General features: G+C 30.1%; 3 protein-coding genes across 3 annotated transcripts; 2 read left to right on the top strand and 1 right to left on the bottom strand.

Annotated features, from left to right (window-relative positions):
* Positions 1 to 2,595: 2,595 nt before the first annotated feature.
* On the top strand, positions 2,596 to 3,639 carry LOC111641993. Its single transcript, XM_023388253.1, has 3 exons — positions 2,596 to 2,671; positions 2,746 to 2,810; positions 2,965 to 3,639. The coding sequence occupies exons 1-3, from the start codon at positions 2,641 to 2,643 to the stop codon at positions 3,457 to 3,459; spliced, it is 591 nt and encodes a 196-aa protein (XP_023244021.1). The 5' UTR covers positions 2,596 to 2,640; the 3' UTR covers positions 3,460 to 3,639.
* A 5,118-nt stretch (positions 3,640 to 8,757) lies between these two features.
* Positions 8,758 to 10,556, top strand: LOC111642002. Its single transcript, XM_023388258.1, has 3 exons — positions 8,758 to 8,849; positions 9,327 to 9,391; positions 9,833 to 10,556. Exons 1-3 carry the CDS (start codon positions 8,819 to 8,821, stop codon positions 10,406 to 10,408), a joined length of 672 nt encoding a protein of 223 aa, XP_023244026.1. The 5' UTR covers positions 8,758 to 8,818; the 3' UTR covers positions 10,409 to 10,556.
* Positions 10,557 to 13,945: 3,389 nt separating this feature from the next.
* Positions 13,946 to 14,960, bottom strand: LOC111641976. The gene is made up of 3 exons (XM_023388235.1): positions 14,907 to 14,960; positions 14,720 to 14,823; positions 13,946 to 14,448 (listed from the first exon to the last, which is right to left on the bottom strand). The coding sequence occupies exons 1-3, from the start codon at positions 14,932 to 14,934 to the stop codon at positions 14,020 to 14,022; spliced, it is 561 nt and encodes a 186-aa protein (XP_023244003.1). The 5' UTR covers positions 14,935 to 14,960; the 3' UTR covers positions 13,946 to 14,019.
* Between the last annotated feature and the right edge of the window lie 665 nt (positions 14,961 to 15,625).

Here is a 15,625-nt window from a genome sequence, read left to right as displayed (position 1 = left end):
CCCTACTAAAGATACATTCATCACCCATTATTTGCCTACTTCCTCGACCTTTAAACAGAAAAAAATTTAATAGCGTTAATTCCACTAACGAACAAACCTCCCTGCGAAATTTCAGAAATTAATGACAAAAAGCGGTAGGAGTTATTAAGCTTCAAACAGGGTGAACAAAATGAAGGCTTTATCTGTCTTAAAATTTTTTCCTTGCTTAAAAACTCTAAATAATTAAATAAAAATGACTAATGTAATTATCTATGCCCAAGTTTTACCTCTACACAAAAAACTTTGTAGATTATAATGTAAATACAAGCTTACATGTTACTAAATAATTATTAAATATTTTGTTTTAACTGTTTTGGGGGGGGCGCTTCCGACGTTCGTCAGTGTTGGTGAGTTTTTGAGTGAGCTGTTTTTTATTGAATTATAGTGCTTTGGATATGTTTGCTTCTACAAAATGTTTGGTTTTTCATCTTGGTTTCATTAAAGATTTTGATGTATATTTATTATTACGTGCTTTATTGGTAATTGGAGGTATTGAATNTTAATATACATTTTAAAAGTACAATTATTTCCTTATAATATTTGTATTTTACAATATAGTCTAAACCAAGTAAAAATAAAGGATGTTTAGACATTTCAATTTGAACTTTTACACAAAGATATAAAAATTTGTTGTTTAAACATTAAATAGAACTTTTGAAATAATGAAAATATAAAATAAACTTATATTAAATACAAATACGTTTAATATTACAGTAAAACTTCATATGAAATTATTTATAGTACATTTGATTACATTCGATTCTGATGTAGCGCTGGGTATTTTCTGATTTTCAATGTCAAATTATTAATTTTGTTTAAAATTGTAAAAATTGCAATAAATTCTTCAGTAGTTATTGCATCGAAAATAAAAATATTATTGTGGATTGATGAGGAAAGGCAATACAACACATGCACCATCTACAAATGTGAAATATTTCTCAGGAGGACTTTTAAATACTCCTCCTGAGAAATACTTTAACTGAGAAACTCAGCTAAAGTATTACTCAGTTTCTCTGCTAAACTGAGGTGTTACAATATAAAAAAACCACAAAAAACTTTACGTAGCCATTCCATTGGTCAGGACGAACCGCGATAACCTTTCAAGTTACAGAACAAAATTAATAAAAATAGTACATACTCTTTAATTTATCAAAATTAACTACTTAGTTTTTAAAGAAATAAATTACATGTTTTTTTCTCATACAAGCTCCCTTTTTTTACAAAATTCTTTATGAATTATAATTAAAAAAATCCAGCAACGTGTTGCTTAACTTTCACGGTAACATTAAGTGGCGTGAAAGTTATGATATTTTATTAAGAAAAACTTTTTATATTTTTAACTATTATAAAATGAAAACAGCTTTATTTTCAGTGTAGGGATGGGTTTTATAAAAAATACTATAAGGGCTAATAACGAGTAAAATCGTCATTAAGTCTGACCCCACTGCAGATACACACTTTCCCTTTATCTCTTCATTCCTTTGACTTTTAATCTGAAAAAGCACAGGAGTTCGTAAGCTTTAAAGAGGGTGAACAAAATCGTACTCCACACACACTCTAACGTCCGTACATACAGAAAAACCCTGGAATATTTTTTGAATTTTTCGACGTTTTGAAGTCCCCTAAGTCCAAAAGGATGGGTTACGTTTAACCAATCGCCATATTTTCCCTCTTTTATATATAACTGCAGGGAAAGTAAAAACGTTTATAATAGTAAGTGTGTAAACGCCTTCATACACTAAGTTATAATAGTATACACGTAGTTTACACGAAGTATTGCAATTTTATATTTTGTATTACGAAACTTTTCTAGATATTTATTATTCTGTTTTGCACATATATATTTAACCACATTTGTAATAAGTATATGCGATTTAAATTTACATTATTTTTCTCAGTGTGGTAACCCCTAAACTGATGATGTCAATCAGTCAAGTACAGCGTGTTTAATAACAGCTTAACGATACGAAATACCAATGAACAGAGTATTATAAAATTGGATATTGTCTTTAATGCTTAATATTTCATAAAGCCAGTTTCTAATTTCTATTAGGAACTCACCTATATCTAATTAGGAATTCCTAAACCTTTCTAATTACCAAAGTTTACTAAAATAAGCTTAATTACGAAGTAAGAAACATTTATCCAAACCTTTATATTATTATCTCTGTCCAGATGAAAAACCCATTTATAATTTGTTATTAAGTGATTACATCTTAACCCTGTTAGCCTCTAATAACTTAATGTTGCGTAATTACTGTAAAATTATACATAGGCTCAGTATAATTTTAACGAAATTCCGCAACAGTAAATTACAAAACTAGTATTGTTTATCTTGTATGTGAGTAATTTAAGTACATGAATCACATTTTATCTCTTTGAAACAAATTTTATATTATAAATTCAATCGTTATTTATATAAACAAGGATATTAAACAATTATTTCGTTAACATATTTACGAATTTATTATTATACGATATTTGTAAACTTATACAAATCTTACGAAAGGATATGTTACGAAATTATATAGAATTACTACCCCAAATTGCTATAAAAGCGAAGCAGTGTGATTTATATTCCATACGCTTTACAGCAGAAAGATGGAGTTCAAGTTCTTACATCTCCTTTTCGGTAAATATATTTAACAATATTGTGTATAATTATATGTATTTTATCAAACATTTATTTCATATTTTTTATTGTAGTCGTATCCTGTATTCATGTTACAACCTGCGAATATGATAACGATTCGACTATAGTAGACATATATGTAAGTAGTTAATTGTCTTTGTTTCTAGCTCTACCCGTTACCTATTCACATTTCTTCATTCTGCTTGTTTATCTATCTAATTTTCCATTCTTTTATATAAAAAATACACATTTTTATTATCATTTAAATTGATCAGTTTTATATTCTTTGTTAGGACACGACCGAGGAAACAACCGATGATTTCTATACAACTGAGAGCGGAGATGAAATTATAGAACGTATGAAACAATTCGAATCAATTCTAAATTTGTTGAGATATCCAGCGATTGTTCTTCAGGATGCCTTTCAGACCATGTTCTTCAAAACAGGTGACTTGAAACCAACAGTAATCTTAGATTCTCTAGTGTCAAGAATTTTACCTTTATTAGAAAATGAAGACAAAGAAGTATTATTCACTCTCTTTACTTTCATAAAAGACTATTTAACAAGAGAACTTTCCTTCGACGATCTCCTGATATATTATAATGAAATCGAACCCGCATTGAAACACAAATTTGATATACTTATCATAGCATTACAGGATTTGAATGCAGAGCTATTGAAGTACAACGCCATGGATATAACCCCTGAAATTAGAGCAATTCTTCAAATACAGCAAAAGATCTATAGTAGAATGTTCTACATAGATTTTTCTCAGAATAAAAAATAAATATAATTCGCACCATACTGATTTGAAAATTTTCAGACTTAATTTAACAATCATTTTAAATATTCAAGATTAATTATAACGATGTTCAACCTCACCGATGCTATCGGAAGTATAGAAAATTATGATTGTCTTTTACATTGTATTATACTTTTAATCAAATAAATTTATTGCATTGAATTATTTGTCTCTATTATTAATAAATACCAATACGAATTTAGGAGATGTTTAAGCATGAACTATAAAAACCAATTAACCATGAACGTCTCCCATAGATTTACTACAGGGATGCGGAATTTCGCGAGATTATTTATTGTTTGAGGAAGGAAACAAAGACTTCATTCGTCAGAGTAGAAGACGCGTACTGAGAAGTCCTTTTTCTTCAATTTAATCGATTAATACATGTTTTACAAGCACTTCGCAAGAGAAAAGTGATGAAGTCAGTACTTGATATCAAGTAGTCCATAGTTTAAAGGCAACATTAAATTCCTGTAACTCTTCGAACGAGATTGAGGAACCGCTAATCTTGTGTGTTGCGTATTTGAATACTTAAAAGATGCCATTCAGCTCACACATAATTTTACTTTCTACTTAGCGCCATAAAGGAACACTCAGAATAAAGTATTTAGATAAATAAACGTATTCAGTGCTCATTAAAATATACTTTACGTATAAAATTTCGTGAATTGTAATTGCAAAATATTATAACAATAAAAAAAAATTAGCAAAGAATTGCTTCTCGGCAACATTTAAAACTGCGTGTAGGACTATCTGTTATGATATTTTATTAACCCCTTTTTGCCTACTTTTTTAAAAATCTTTAATTAAACATAAAAAATACTTAAAACTGAAAAAAACGAAAAAATGCGTTAATTTTGAAGAAAAAGCTTCAAAGCATAACTTCCTTTGTCTGTCCTTTCCGCGAAATATGACACTGATGAGTCATTGTTTACATAGCTGGATGACCTTGAAAACATCTGGTGTTGGATTTCCCGAGGCATTCTCATAGACGTCTCAGGAGGACAAGGGTTTAAAGTAGGGTGATTACTAGCTGGCCGTATATTTTTAAATATTTTTTAAAAATTAAAATTTTAATTGCGATTTCCGACCTTCCCTCGATTTAATTAAACTTATATATAATGAAATATATTAATTAAAAGAATTAAAAAAACTATTGGAGGTCGTTTTTGATATCAGAAAGTAGCTTTAAATAACTTTACCAAAGTTAACCCTTAACTGGTTTTATGGGGGCCGCGCGGCCCCCACGTGTCATATTTTTACAATTTTCTAAAAATCTAAATATCGTGCGCAGCTGCCATTTTATGTAATCTCATTACGTCGTGACTCTTAGCTAGTGCCAAATGTTCGGCCCTGTAGCACTTACAAGGATGGAGCTACGTACCTTCTGGGGGCCGCGCAGCCCCCACGATACCAGTTACGTTGGTTTTTTGTGGAAATGTGTTTTTATATTTTTTTTATTTTTACAATTATTTAGCAAAGATATCTCAATCTTTCATCAAAAATTCAAAATGACTACCAAAGAATCATTTGAACTGCTAATAGAAGATAATATTATACAAATTGCTAGATCAAGCCGAAATCTCCTGAAAAGAGTATGTTGTCATTTTGTGCTGGAAAAAAAGATGGTAAATATGCTACTAAGTGCAACAGTTGTTTGAAATTTATTTGCAAAGTGCATAGTACTACAAAAATACTATGTGATAACTGTCAAGACTGAACTACGTAATTGCGTTAAAATGATCCTGAGTGTTAAAAATAGAAGTGATTATATTATCTGTGGTTTTTTAACAAATGATAGTTAGAGGCTATAAGAGATACTTTTTTATAAGATTAGTTTCTTAAGAATAAGAAAACAAAATATCTTTGGTAAAAACTTACAATAGGGTAGATTTTTGTATTGTTAAAAAAAGCATACACCAAAAGTTGTAACAATTTTGTGATTTCTTGTAATAATTAAGTAAAGAAAATTATATAAATAAATAAAAGTTGATTATACTAAAGAAGGGTTCCATTTAGCATTTATGCTCTTTTAAACTGTCACATTGTTAAACTTGCTCTCTAAAGGCAAATTTTGCTTGGGGGCTGCGCAGCCCCCATGATACCAGTTATGATTGTAAAATTTACGAAACCAGTTAAGGGTTAAATCCGTGCACTACAACTTTAAAACGATTAATTAGATTTGATAAAAAATCCTATAAATAAACAATTAAGTGTTAATCATGCGTCATTAAAGGTAAATTAAAATCGCGATAAAATTTTTTCGCGCGAAAAAAAATTTTTGTAAAAAATTTGGAGACTTAAAAACATTTCAAAAATCAAAAAAAAATTCCAGGATGGCCTACAAGGCCGGTTTTTCCTAACGCTATGGGACCTGCTCGAGAAAGTCTCGAAAGTGGTGCAGAAGGCGACGTTTTATAATTTTTAACTATTATAAAATGGCAAAAAAAGTAATTTTGAGGATAAGGATGAGTTTTATTTTTTATAAAAGATGTAATTGATAATAATAAGTAAAATTATCATTAAGTTCGACTCTACTCGATTTATGACACACGACCTGTATCTTTCCATTTTTTTGAACTTTCTTTAACAGCATCATTCTTTTTATTACACAAACCTTCCCGCAAAATTTCAGAAATTTTCGGCAAAAAAAAAAACAGAAATTATTAACTGGATAAAACCACTGAACGCTGTTATTTAGTAACAGGTTCTGAAAATTTTATTCGTTACCAACATTTACACTGTTTCATAAAACTCATCTCTACCCTCAAAAGTAAGCATTTTTGCATTTTTAACAATAAAAAATATAAATCTTTTTTATAACAAAATCTGATAACAGATGGCACCACATACAATTTTATTCATTTATTTATATAAATATAAAAGTTTTTGTCAATAAAGACTCAACAGCCGGGAAAGTCATGCAACTCTCTTTGCTAAATTCATTTTTTTTAAATAAAAGTCTGAGATCGTCTGTCATACATCTTTTCCCACTCACAGACCACTAAGAGAATGATATGAAAAAATGAATGATATGAAAAACAAGCTCGTTAATTCGTAACATTACTGCTTTTCAAACGCTGTGGAGAAAATTAAGAAACAGCAATGCGTAAATCACTAATGAATGACTCTAGTAATTTTGAATACGTATAATTTGGGAAAATAGGGATATGTTAACCTATTCTGGTGATAAATTGACAAAAGAGTGCCTACTGGGAGAGGCAGGTTTAGAGGTATAGAGGAAATTCGAAAACTCCATACAACCAGTCCGTTGATCGTGCTGGAAAGTTGACCAGTTACCAGTACAGTAGAGAAATAGGCTAACGTACTGGTAAGACATTAAAGAAAAACAAATTGTTAAATAATAGGAACGCGCTGTGAATGAACAGTAATAAGGGAAACTGGAGCCAACCACTACCATAGACTTGGACAATAAGAGTTCATACGATAACGGACAGAGATATTATTTGATGACTTTATAAACTATTTATCCTGCTTATATTAAGTTACTTATATACGACGATTCCATTTTATAACTAACGTATAGAAGAGAGGAGGGTATTATGGAATAGTCGGGTAATATGGAATACCGAGGTTTCGGCTCTGTTTGTTGCTGCTATTACGTAAGAATACCATGAACTAATCTAGAAAGACTCCCACGATGCAGTGCAATGAGAGTTGACGTCTTGTTGTGGTCCTATCACTCGCTACAGAACAAAGTGTGTTTTGTGATTTTCAAGAGTTTTTGCAGGCAAATTTTCAAACATTTTAACCTACTAGTACACACGTGACTCGAACATTGATGTTAAGCATAATGTACACTAAAAGAATTGTAGTTTGTTATACTGTAGTCATTTTTTAGCTGACAATGATTTGTCCATCACTTTAAAGGTTCATTTTCCAAGATGGCGTGTCGGGTATTATGGAATACTAGGATAAATGGATAAACTGAAAGAAAAGGACAGAAAGAAGGAACCAGAAGCTTCAAAACAACAAAAGAAATCGAACATTCAAAGTCCACCTGCTAAGAAATTAAACTTAGACCGACTTTCTAGACCGAAACCTACTATAGATGATTCCAGTGTTAGCTGCGATGAATCGTTCCATTCTGATGTATCACCCGTAATGGACTTCGTACCATCAACTAAAGTACCAGAAAATGAAGACGCTGAATGTATCTTCTGTAACGGAAAATTCTCTGAAGACGAAAGAAGGAAAATCTGGATTCAATGCTTCAGCTGTTTTCTGTGGGCTCACCTTAATTGTACCGGAGCAGAGAAAGAAAATTATATTTGTTACTTTTGTAAATGGACTCGAAGCAGAACGACATACACATAATCTTAAAAATATGGTTTTTATAGTTAAAAATAACTATGTTTTATGAAGTCTAATTAGTTTTTCAATGGTTTAAATCACCTATTCTATATTACCCTCCATATGTGACTTTTTTAAATAAATTTTTTTTTATGACAACAAAATAAATAGTATTTTTTTTATAAGTGACAGTTCATTACAATTAGTTATAGCATGTACTCATAAAGATTTTGAAATTTTTATTAAAAAACCAGTAAAGTTATTTTTAGAAATGTAAATGGTATTCCATAATAACCTCCTCTCCTCTTCTACCCGAAAATCGGCACCAATTAATATATGAATTGCCTATAAATTTTCGAAAGTGAAATTAACTATAAACTTTTATTTGTGTACATAATTACATGAAAGGTAATAGTCACTACAGTATACTAAGTTTTATCCATGTATACTTTATGGTACACGGTATTTTTGGCTTTGGTTTATTTGATTTGCATGAACTAAGATTTTATACAATGCCACAAAAAATAGTGATATTATTTTTAATTTTGTTTGGCCTTACGCTGCTTCAGAAAGTACTACGCTTACTAAAAAAAGAAATCATTACATTTCTATACAACAATATTTAGATTAGAAGCTTAAGTACAATTTTATAAAAGTTTTGGAACAGTAAATCACAAATCTGCTATTGTTTCATTTGTATGAGAATAATTTAAATAAATATAACACCACATTTTTCTTGTCAACAGAATTCTATATTGTTATTTACAATTGATAAAGCAATACGTGTAATTAAATAATATATTTCATAACATAATAAAACATATAGATTATTTATAAATAAAATTACAAAACTTATTATATATTTTGATAAACAAGGATATTGAACGCTTATTTTGTTAATTACATTATATTTGTAAACTTATATAAATCTTACACAAGCATGTTTTTCGAAATTATATTCAATTACTATCCAAATTGTTATAAAAGGCAAGCAGTTTGGCTTATATTCCATACATTTTACAGCAGAAGGATGGAGTTCAAGCTCTTACATCTAGTTCTTGGTAAATATATAGTAAAATATTTTATGTAATTTTGTGTATTTATCAAATTTCTATTAGGGTAAACCAGGGAAGATGGTGAATACTTGTAACTACCGTATAATGTAATTACAAGTAGCACCATGTATTAATATATTGTGTTAGTTAAAAGCATGCTTGCTGTGTGCTGTTTACCCGCAATTACTATTAACAGTAAGTGAGAAAATCAAATGTTTATGTTTCTGCCTTGCAGAATGTTTCACCCATGCTTTTGTTTAGTATAGCCTCGAAAATCCTAAGTTAAAATTAGGGAATGACTTTTGTTTTTTGAATATAATAGTTCAGAAGCTTAAAAATACGTCTAACTTGCAATCGTTCTTCTGTTGTTTGGTATGATAAGAGAACACCAGTTCATTCAGATTTTTTATAATAAAATTTTTTTCAGTCACAATTTTCACAACTTTTTCCATCATCACTTATGCTATGTGTTTTTTATTACAGTCGTATCCTGTATCCATGTTATAAGCTGCTCAAATAAGGACACTCCGGCTCTAACAAAGATTCTTGTAAGCAGTTACTTTTACTTTTTTGTTCTTAGCTTTTTCCATGTTCTATACAAAGTCACTACTTTTCATCAGCGATCTGTACTCCTCCTCTCCTATCAAACCTCTTATCTTTCGGCTCAATACAGCCCTTCTAAATTTGCCTAACGACTTTCTTCTGCCTTCACTCCAGTGTACTTTACAACATTTACTGCATAGTTGTTATTTCTGCTTACTAAATGACCTTACCTCATTTGCATCCTTTTTATAATTATTCTTTATGTATTATCCCTCCTATCGCACTGTACAGTCTAAACTTTTTCTTCAAATTTCTCCATCCTGCCAATTGTTTATTTAATTTCAGCTACCAAATTCTTCGTCCTTATATAAAAGAAATAAATAATACAAATTTATACCGTAATTATTATTTGAACTGATCAACAAAGTTTTATATTTTTTTGCTAGATACAACCTAATACGACAGAAAATCCCTCTATTCCAACAACCAAGAATTTCCAAACAATTTCGAGCGATGAAAAACTTGTGGAACAAGTGGTATCAATTCGACGTTTGTTGAGATATCCATCGATTGTTCTTCAGGACGCCTTTCAAACCATGTTCTTGAAAACTGGTGACTTGAGACCATCACTGATGTTAAAATATCTCCAGCAAACGATTTTACCGCTGTTACAGAATGAAAACAAAGACGAACTATTTACTCTGTTAAGGCTCATAAAAGACTATTTTACAGGAGAACTTTCCTCATATGAAGTCTTATTGTATTATAGGAAATTCGAATCCTTATTAGAAAATAAATTTGATATGCTTGTTTTAGCATTACAAGATTTGAACACAGGGCTAAGTCGGTACAAAGAAATGGAAATAACCCCTGAAATTAGAAAACTTCTTCAGATGCAACAAGTTCTCTATGGTGAAATGGTCGAGATGTTTGCTAGTTTTAATGACGATGACGATTATGACGATGATGATGATGACGACGACGACGATGACGATGACGACGATGATAATAATGCCGTTTGAAATGTAATTTAGGTTATACTGATTTGAAAATTGTAGAAACAATATAAAAATCTTTATAAGTATTCAGGATTAATTATAATAATAATATTGAATCTTTCTGATTCTATCAAGAGGATAGGAAATTATAATTGTTTCTTACTTTGTACTATACTTTTATTCAAATAAATTTATCGCATTGACATATATACTTAGGCCTATATTATTTATTTGTATTATTACGCTTCATACTGCCTAATATCCTGTATATTCAATCAGATCCGGTTTTCTCTCGGTCATTGTTTTTTAGCTTAGATTAGAGAATGTGTACCTTTTCATTTCTATTATTTTCTTTCCATAATCCTTCATACTGTAAGATAACAGAAGAGAACCCGGCATGAGCTTTCCACACTTCAACTGAATCCGCATTCAAAGCTTTGCTTTAGAGTCCTACTATTCTTAAAACATAAGAATTAATTAGAAATCAGAGAAAGAAGAACTTCATAATGTTATATAATAAATTTAAGAATGCACCGATAAGCTAAATGGCCGATTACCGATTACCGATTAATCGGCCATGCATTATAGGCCGATACCGATTAATCGGCAGATTGGTGTTTATAATTCATTGCATTAATAGTGTGGGATCCTGGAGTTAATTATACAGTTAATTATAATGTGGAAAAAAAACATTTTTCTTAAACTGGTATTTTCGTGTCCCTCGGGTCAGGTAAACAAGAGACGATCGAATATCCTTGCAAAATCTACAATCTCGTTTTTTGTTTGAGAAAGTTTCTAAAATAAATCTCAACACGCACGTAAACTTCGACATTGTATAAAAAGCTGAAGTATTTCTTTGTTTAACAGAAACAAAATACATTTCTTTAACCGCTAATATTTGGACAACAACTACAAACAATTCTTCTTTTTTAAGTGTAACAGCCAACTGGTTGCAGGATGATTTTCAGCAGGAAAGAGTTGTTTTGCTAATTGTTCCCTTTGAAGGTTCCCACACAGCTAAACGAATCAGTGAACAGATAAAAATTGTTCTTGCACAGTATAAGTTGACAAGTGATAAGATATTCTTAGTACTGAAAGATTCTGCAGCAAATATGGTAACTGGAATTAGGAATCGCAACTTAGAAGCATTATCGTGCTTTATACGTACACTGTAGCTGACACTAAACGAATGCATATTTTCTGAACAAGATGTGAAAACTATAATCACAGTTAATAGAAATATTGTCACAGATTTTAATTCTTCTGCTGTAGCTGTAAGCAAATTAGTAGATTTGCAGAAAAACTTATGTTTGAAGGAACGCAAATTAATTCAAGATATTCCTACTCGCTGGAATTCTACATACTACATGTCGGAACAGCAAAATTCTTCTCACAGGTGCTATAGATAATAAAATTCTTACGTTGAGCCCATATCAGTAGTCTCTCGTTGAAAAAGTGTAGTACTTTTAAAACCATTCAAACAAACAACTTCATCTTCAAGAATTCCCACAATAGAGACTCTGAAATTATTCTTATCAAAAGCAAAGATCCATAGTTCCTTCAGTGGCATTAATACCACAATAGAAAAATTAGAAAATCCAATAAAAAAACAAAAAAAAAAAGATTTTCACCATATATAGAAAACAAGTCTTTATGCTTGTCATTTTTATTAGATTCAAGATTCAAAATGAAATCTCAAAAAGCGGATATGGTAGAAAAGATAAAAATATGGGCAATTGCTAGCTTAGAAGATGTTGATAATTCAAAATCTCAATAAGAATTAAATTCTGAAGCTTCTACTTCTGGAGATTATCAAGATGATAAACGAAAGAATGAAGAATAGCATGTTTTTAAAAAGAAAGAAAAAGCTAAAGAAACGAACAAACGTTTCGTTCAAGAATTAGAAACATATTTACATTTACCCCTTAAACAAAGACATAATGACTATTTTAGTGGTGGAGAAGTTTAAAGGTACTTTTTCATAATTTGAGCAAAATAGCTATGAAATATTTAAGTGCCCCAGCATCTTCCACTGAAAGTGAAAAAAATTTTAGCACTGGAGATAACATTTATGAGCCGGCAAGAAATACTGTAGGTTATGCCCTGAAAATGGTAAAATTCTCATGTTTTGCATTACAATTTAAGGGTTTTACAGTTTGAATATTAAATTTTTATTTGTTTTATATGTTTAAACTTTAAATAAAAGAAAGAGTTTTTATAATATGTATCGATAAAAGGTATAATTAAAATTGTAAAATTTTTTTAATATTCAGTTTGTCATGTAATAAATAATAAATATATAACAGAAATTTATTAGTTTTTATTACATATTTTACTAGTAACACGAGAGTTGTTGCGCATTAAATTTATTTAGGATTGTTTTCTCTTCTCTTCGTTCTTCTTACGACGTATGAACTGACCTTTACATAGGAATCATTTGAATGTTAAATATACTGTATCATAAATAAATTTTTTCACAAATATACTCGTATCAGCGGTCTGCCTATGCACAAACCTAAATACAAGAACCTTTACGATGATACCTAGATACATCATCAAAACGATGGCAACCAATAAACCCTATGCCCCGAAAAACCAAGATCAGCCCCTGCATCCAGCCGTAAATGTGTCAAAATTAACTGTATGCAGAGCTATCAAATAATCTAAAAAATAAGAATATAAAAGGAATTAGTCTTATATATAAGAGCCACAAAGAGATTTGAGTGGAAAATACATCACGTAAGTAAAATGATAATTGACAAGTTATAAGGCATTATTACAAGAAATTCGATATAGATGGGCCAGATGGTTGGTAAAGCACGCTATTAAGAAAATTAACTAATTCACTCAAGACGGCAGCAAAATATTGGAAGTGCCATGGTACGATGTGCATTGATCCTCAGAATTCTTATGTGCTAATTTCATCTATACGTATAATTGAGATCATAATAATAACCCGTAAGCCAGTTTTTATGTTGGATATACTGTATTTACGAGTAATTCAATTAAGTGTTTGTGCACGACAAAGAGCGATTACAATGCCAACGAGAAAAACTCTTAGAGATTACATGATCATGTGACCAACTTAGTGCTAAGATATGGAAAACGTGTTTGCTTCTGTATATACACATATAGACCTACAGTGCATAATTATACTGTGTTGTAATTGATTTAAAAACCCGCAAATAGCGTTAAAAACACGCTATTACACAAAATCGACATTCAGGGTACATACGAGTACTGTATAATATATATTTTCCAAACATATTGTATTTACATCCGGGATCATTGATCCTACCACCTGTTCAAACAAATTCTAATTACCGAAATAATATTCAGCCGGATTATTATCGAATAATTCCGGATTATCGGTTACATTCCGTAGAGTTCGAATCACCGGATATTTCGGATTATCGTGTGCCGGATTAGAAAACTTAATTACTTTATATTTTCAAAATTATGCTAGAAAAAGCAACAATTTTTAAACTTGCAAAAATTTTAATACTTTATATTTCAATTACACCATAGAATCCATATTCAAATTACAATTCTCAATTACAATTTTAACTTTAAACATTTTTAAATGTTAACTGTTTAAAAAACAAAATTTAATATTGATATTTTCCAATTAAATATTACATACCGAAAACCTCAGAAATTACCATTGCAATTTTCAACACTCTTGCATAATAAAATTTTTTAAGTGCAAGGGTTAGTTTTACATCATCTGAACTTTCGACATCATAGTAATTACGTAGATCTTCACTTAAATTATTTAAGAAATTTATTACCATTTGACTGAGAGGTTTATTAAGTTGAATGGGATTATCTTCTGTGGTGATTTTACCGTTTGCGTACAAATCAATCACATCTGATATATTTTTTAATGCCTCTGGCATTTTCTCATCGTACTTGTAATTAATCAGATTAATACCTAAAACTGTAACTTCACTCATGATCATTTGAGCTTTCAGGTTGATTAAGGAAACGAGAACATCAATAATATCATAAATGTCTCTCTGTTTACCTCCATCCGGTGTCACGTTTACAGTTGAAGTAGTTGGCTGTAATCACGAAATGTCTTTATATAAAATCATTTATATGCTACATAGATATATATATATATACACTGGGCATCCCAGAGGAAAAAGCGGAACCATTGAATTATTATATTAAAGGAAGTGAACTAAGAATACTGGCCTTCTTAATCCACTTTCTACAGCGGCCACTAATTCCTCAAAACCAGGGATTATTTAAATCTTTCGTTTCTCTCTGGGAGTCCCTGCATATGTATAATATTAAATATATATATATATAAAATAGCTGTTAACCTACGGGGTAACTGTCTGAAGTACTGTTTTCAGTGAAGTCTGGAAAAGTATCCGAGATGGTTGCGGGATCATCAGTAATACAATGAGTGCATTCAATAAATAGTATAACTGAAAATAATATTTGAAAATCACAAAATGTTATTTTAAATGTAATGAATTCATAAAAAAAAAGTTTTATAAATGTTACTTACCAGATACGAGGAATACGCACAGTTTCATCTTGAAGTATCTTATGCCTGTAACTCTTTATCCAATGGCTTTTTATATGAATTTTCGGATTATTTTCGTAAAGATTAACTTACAATTATTGGTTGATATTCTATAGTACTGAACATGAGTTTGATTATATTAGTTTTATATAATCAGCAATTTCGTTAAAGGTTTCATAATTGATCGGTGTCAATATCATCCTTTATGATGTAGCATTCTGTAGAAATCCCACTGTAGGTAAAAATAACAAATAATATTACAACAAATTTCTGATATACTTCCTGGATAACAGTATCAGGTAATATAATTATTTATAAAATAATTTTAATCAGATATTTCGAAGATGAAAACATTTTTTGTTTTCAATTTAATATTGTGGAGGTGTCCTATTCATTTTTATTTTATCATAGACAATTGTTTTCTGTTTATAGAACATTTTCCACCCTATGGGCAGTAAGAGGGCCAGTATGTGTTTGGCCAGGCCCCATAATGGAGTGGCAGGATGATGAATAATAGGGCCTTCTAAAGGACTAAAGTATTTTTAACCCTTTAGAATATTTCTGCAGGATTTCTATAATTACACGTGTAATTATGATTAAAAAATAATAAAAGGAAAAATAAGTAAATACACTTTTATAAAATTAAGAAACAATGTTTCATCATCTGAATCAGTTAAATTTTAATTCGTTGGGATCGTAAC

This window comes from Centruroides sculpturatus, unplaced genomic scaffold, assembly GCF_000671375.1.
Source record: "Centruroides sculpturatus isolate CEXI.00-Female unplaced genomic scaffold, Cexi_2.0 scaffold113, whole genome shotgun sequence".
In the NCBI taxonomy this organism is placed as follows: domain Eukaryota; kingdom Metazoa; phylum Arthropoda; class Arachnida; order Scorpiones; family Buthidae; genus Centruroides; species Centruroides sculpturatus.
This window is presented reverse-complemented; position numbering and strand designations above follow the sequence as displayed.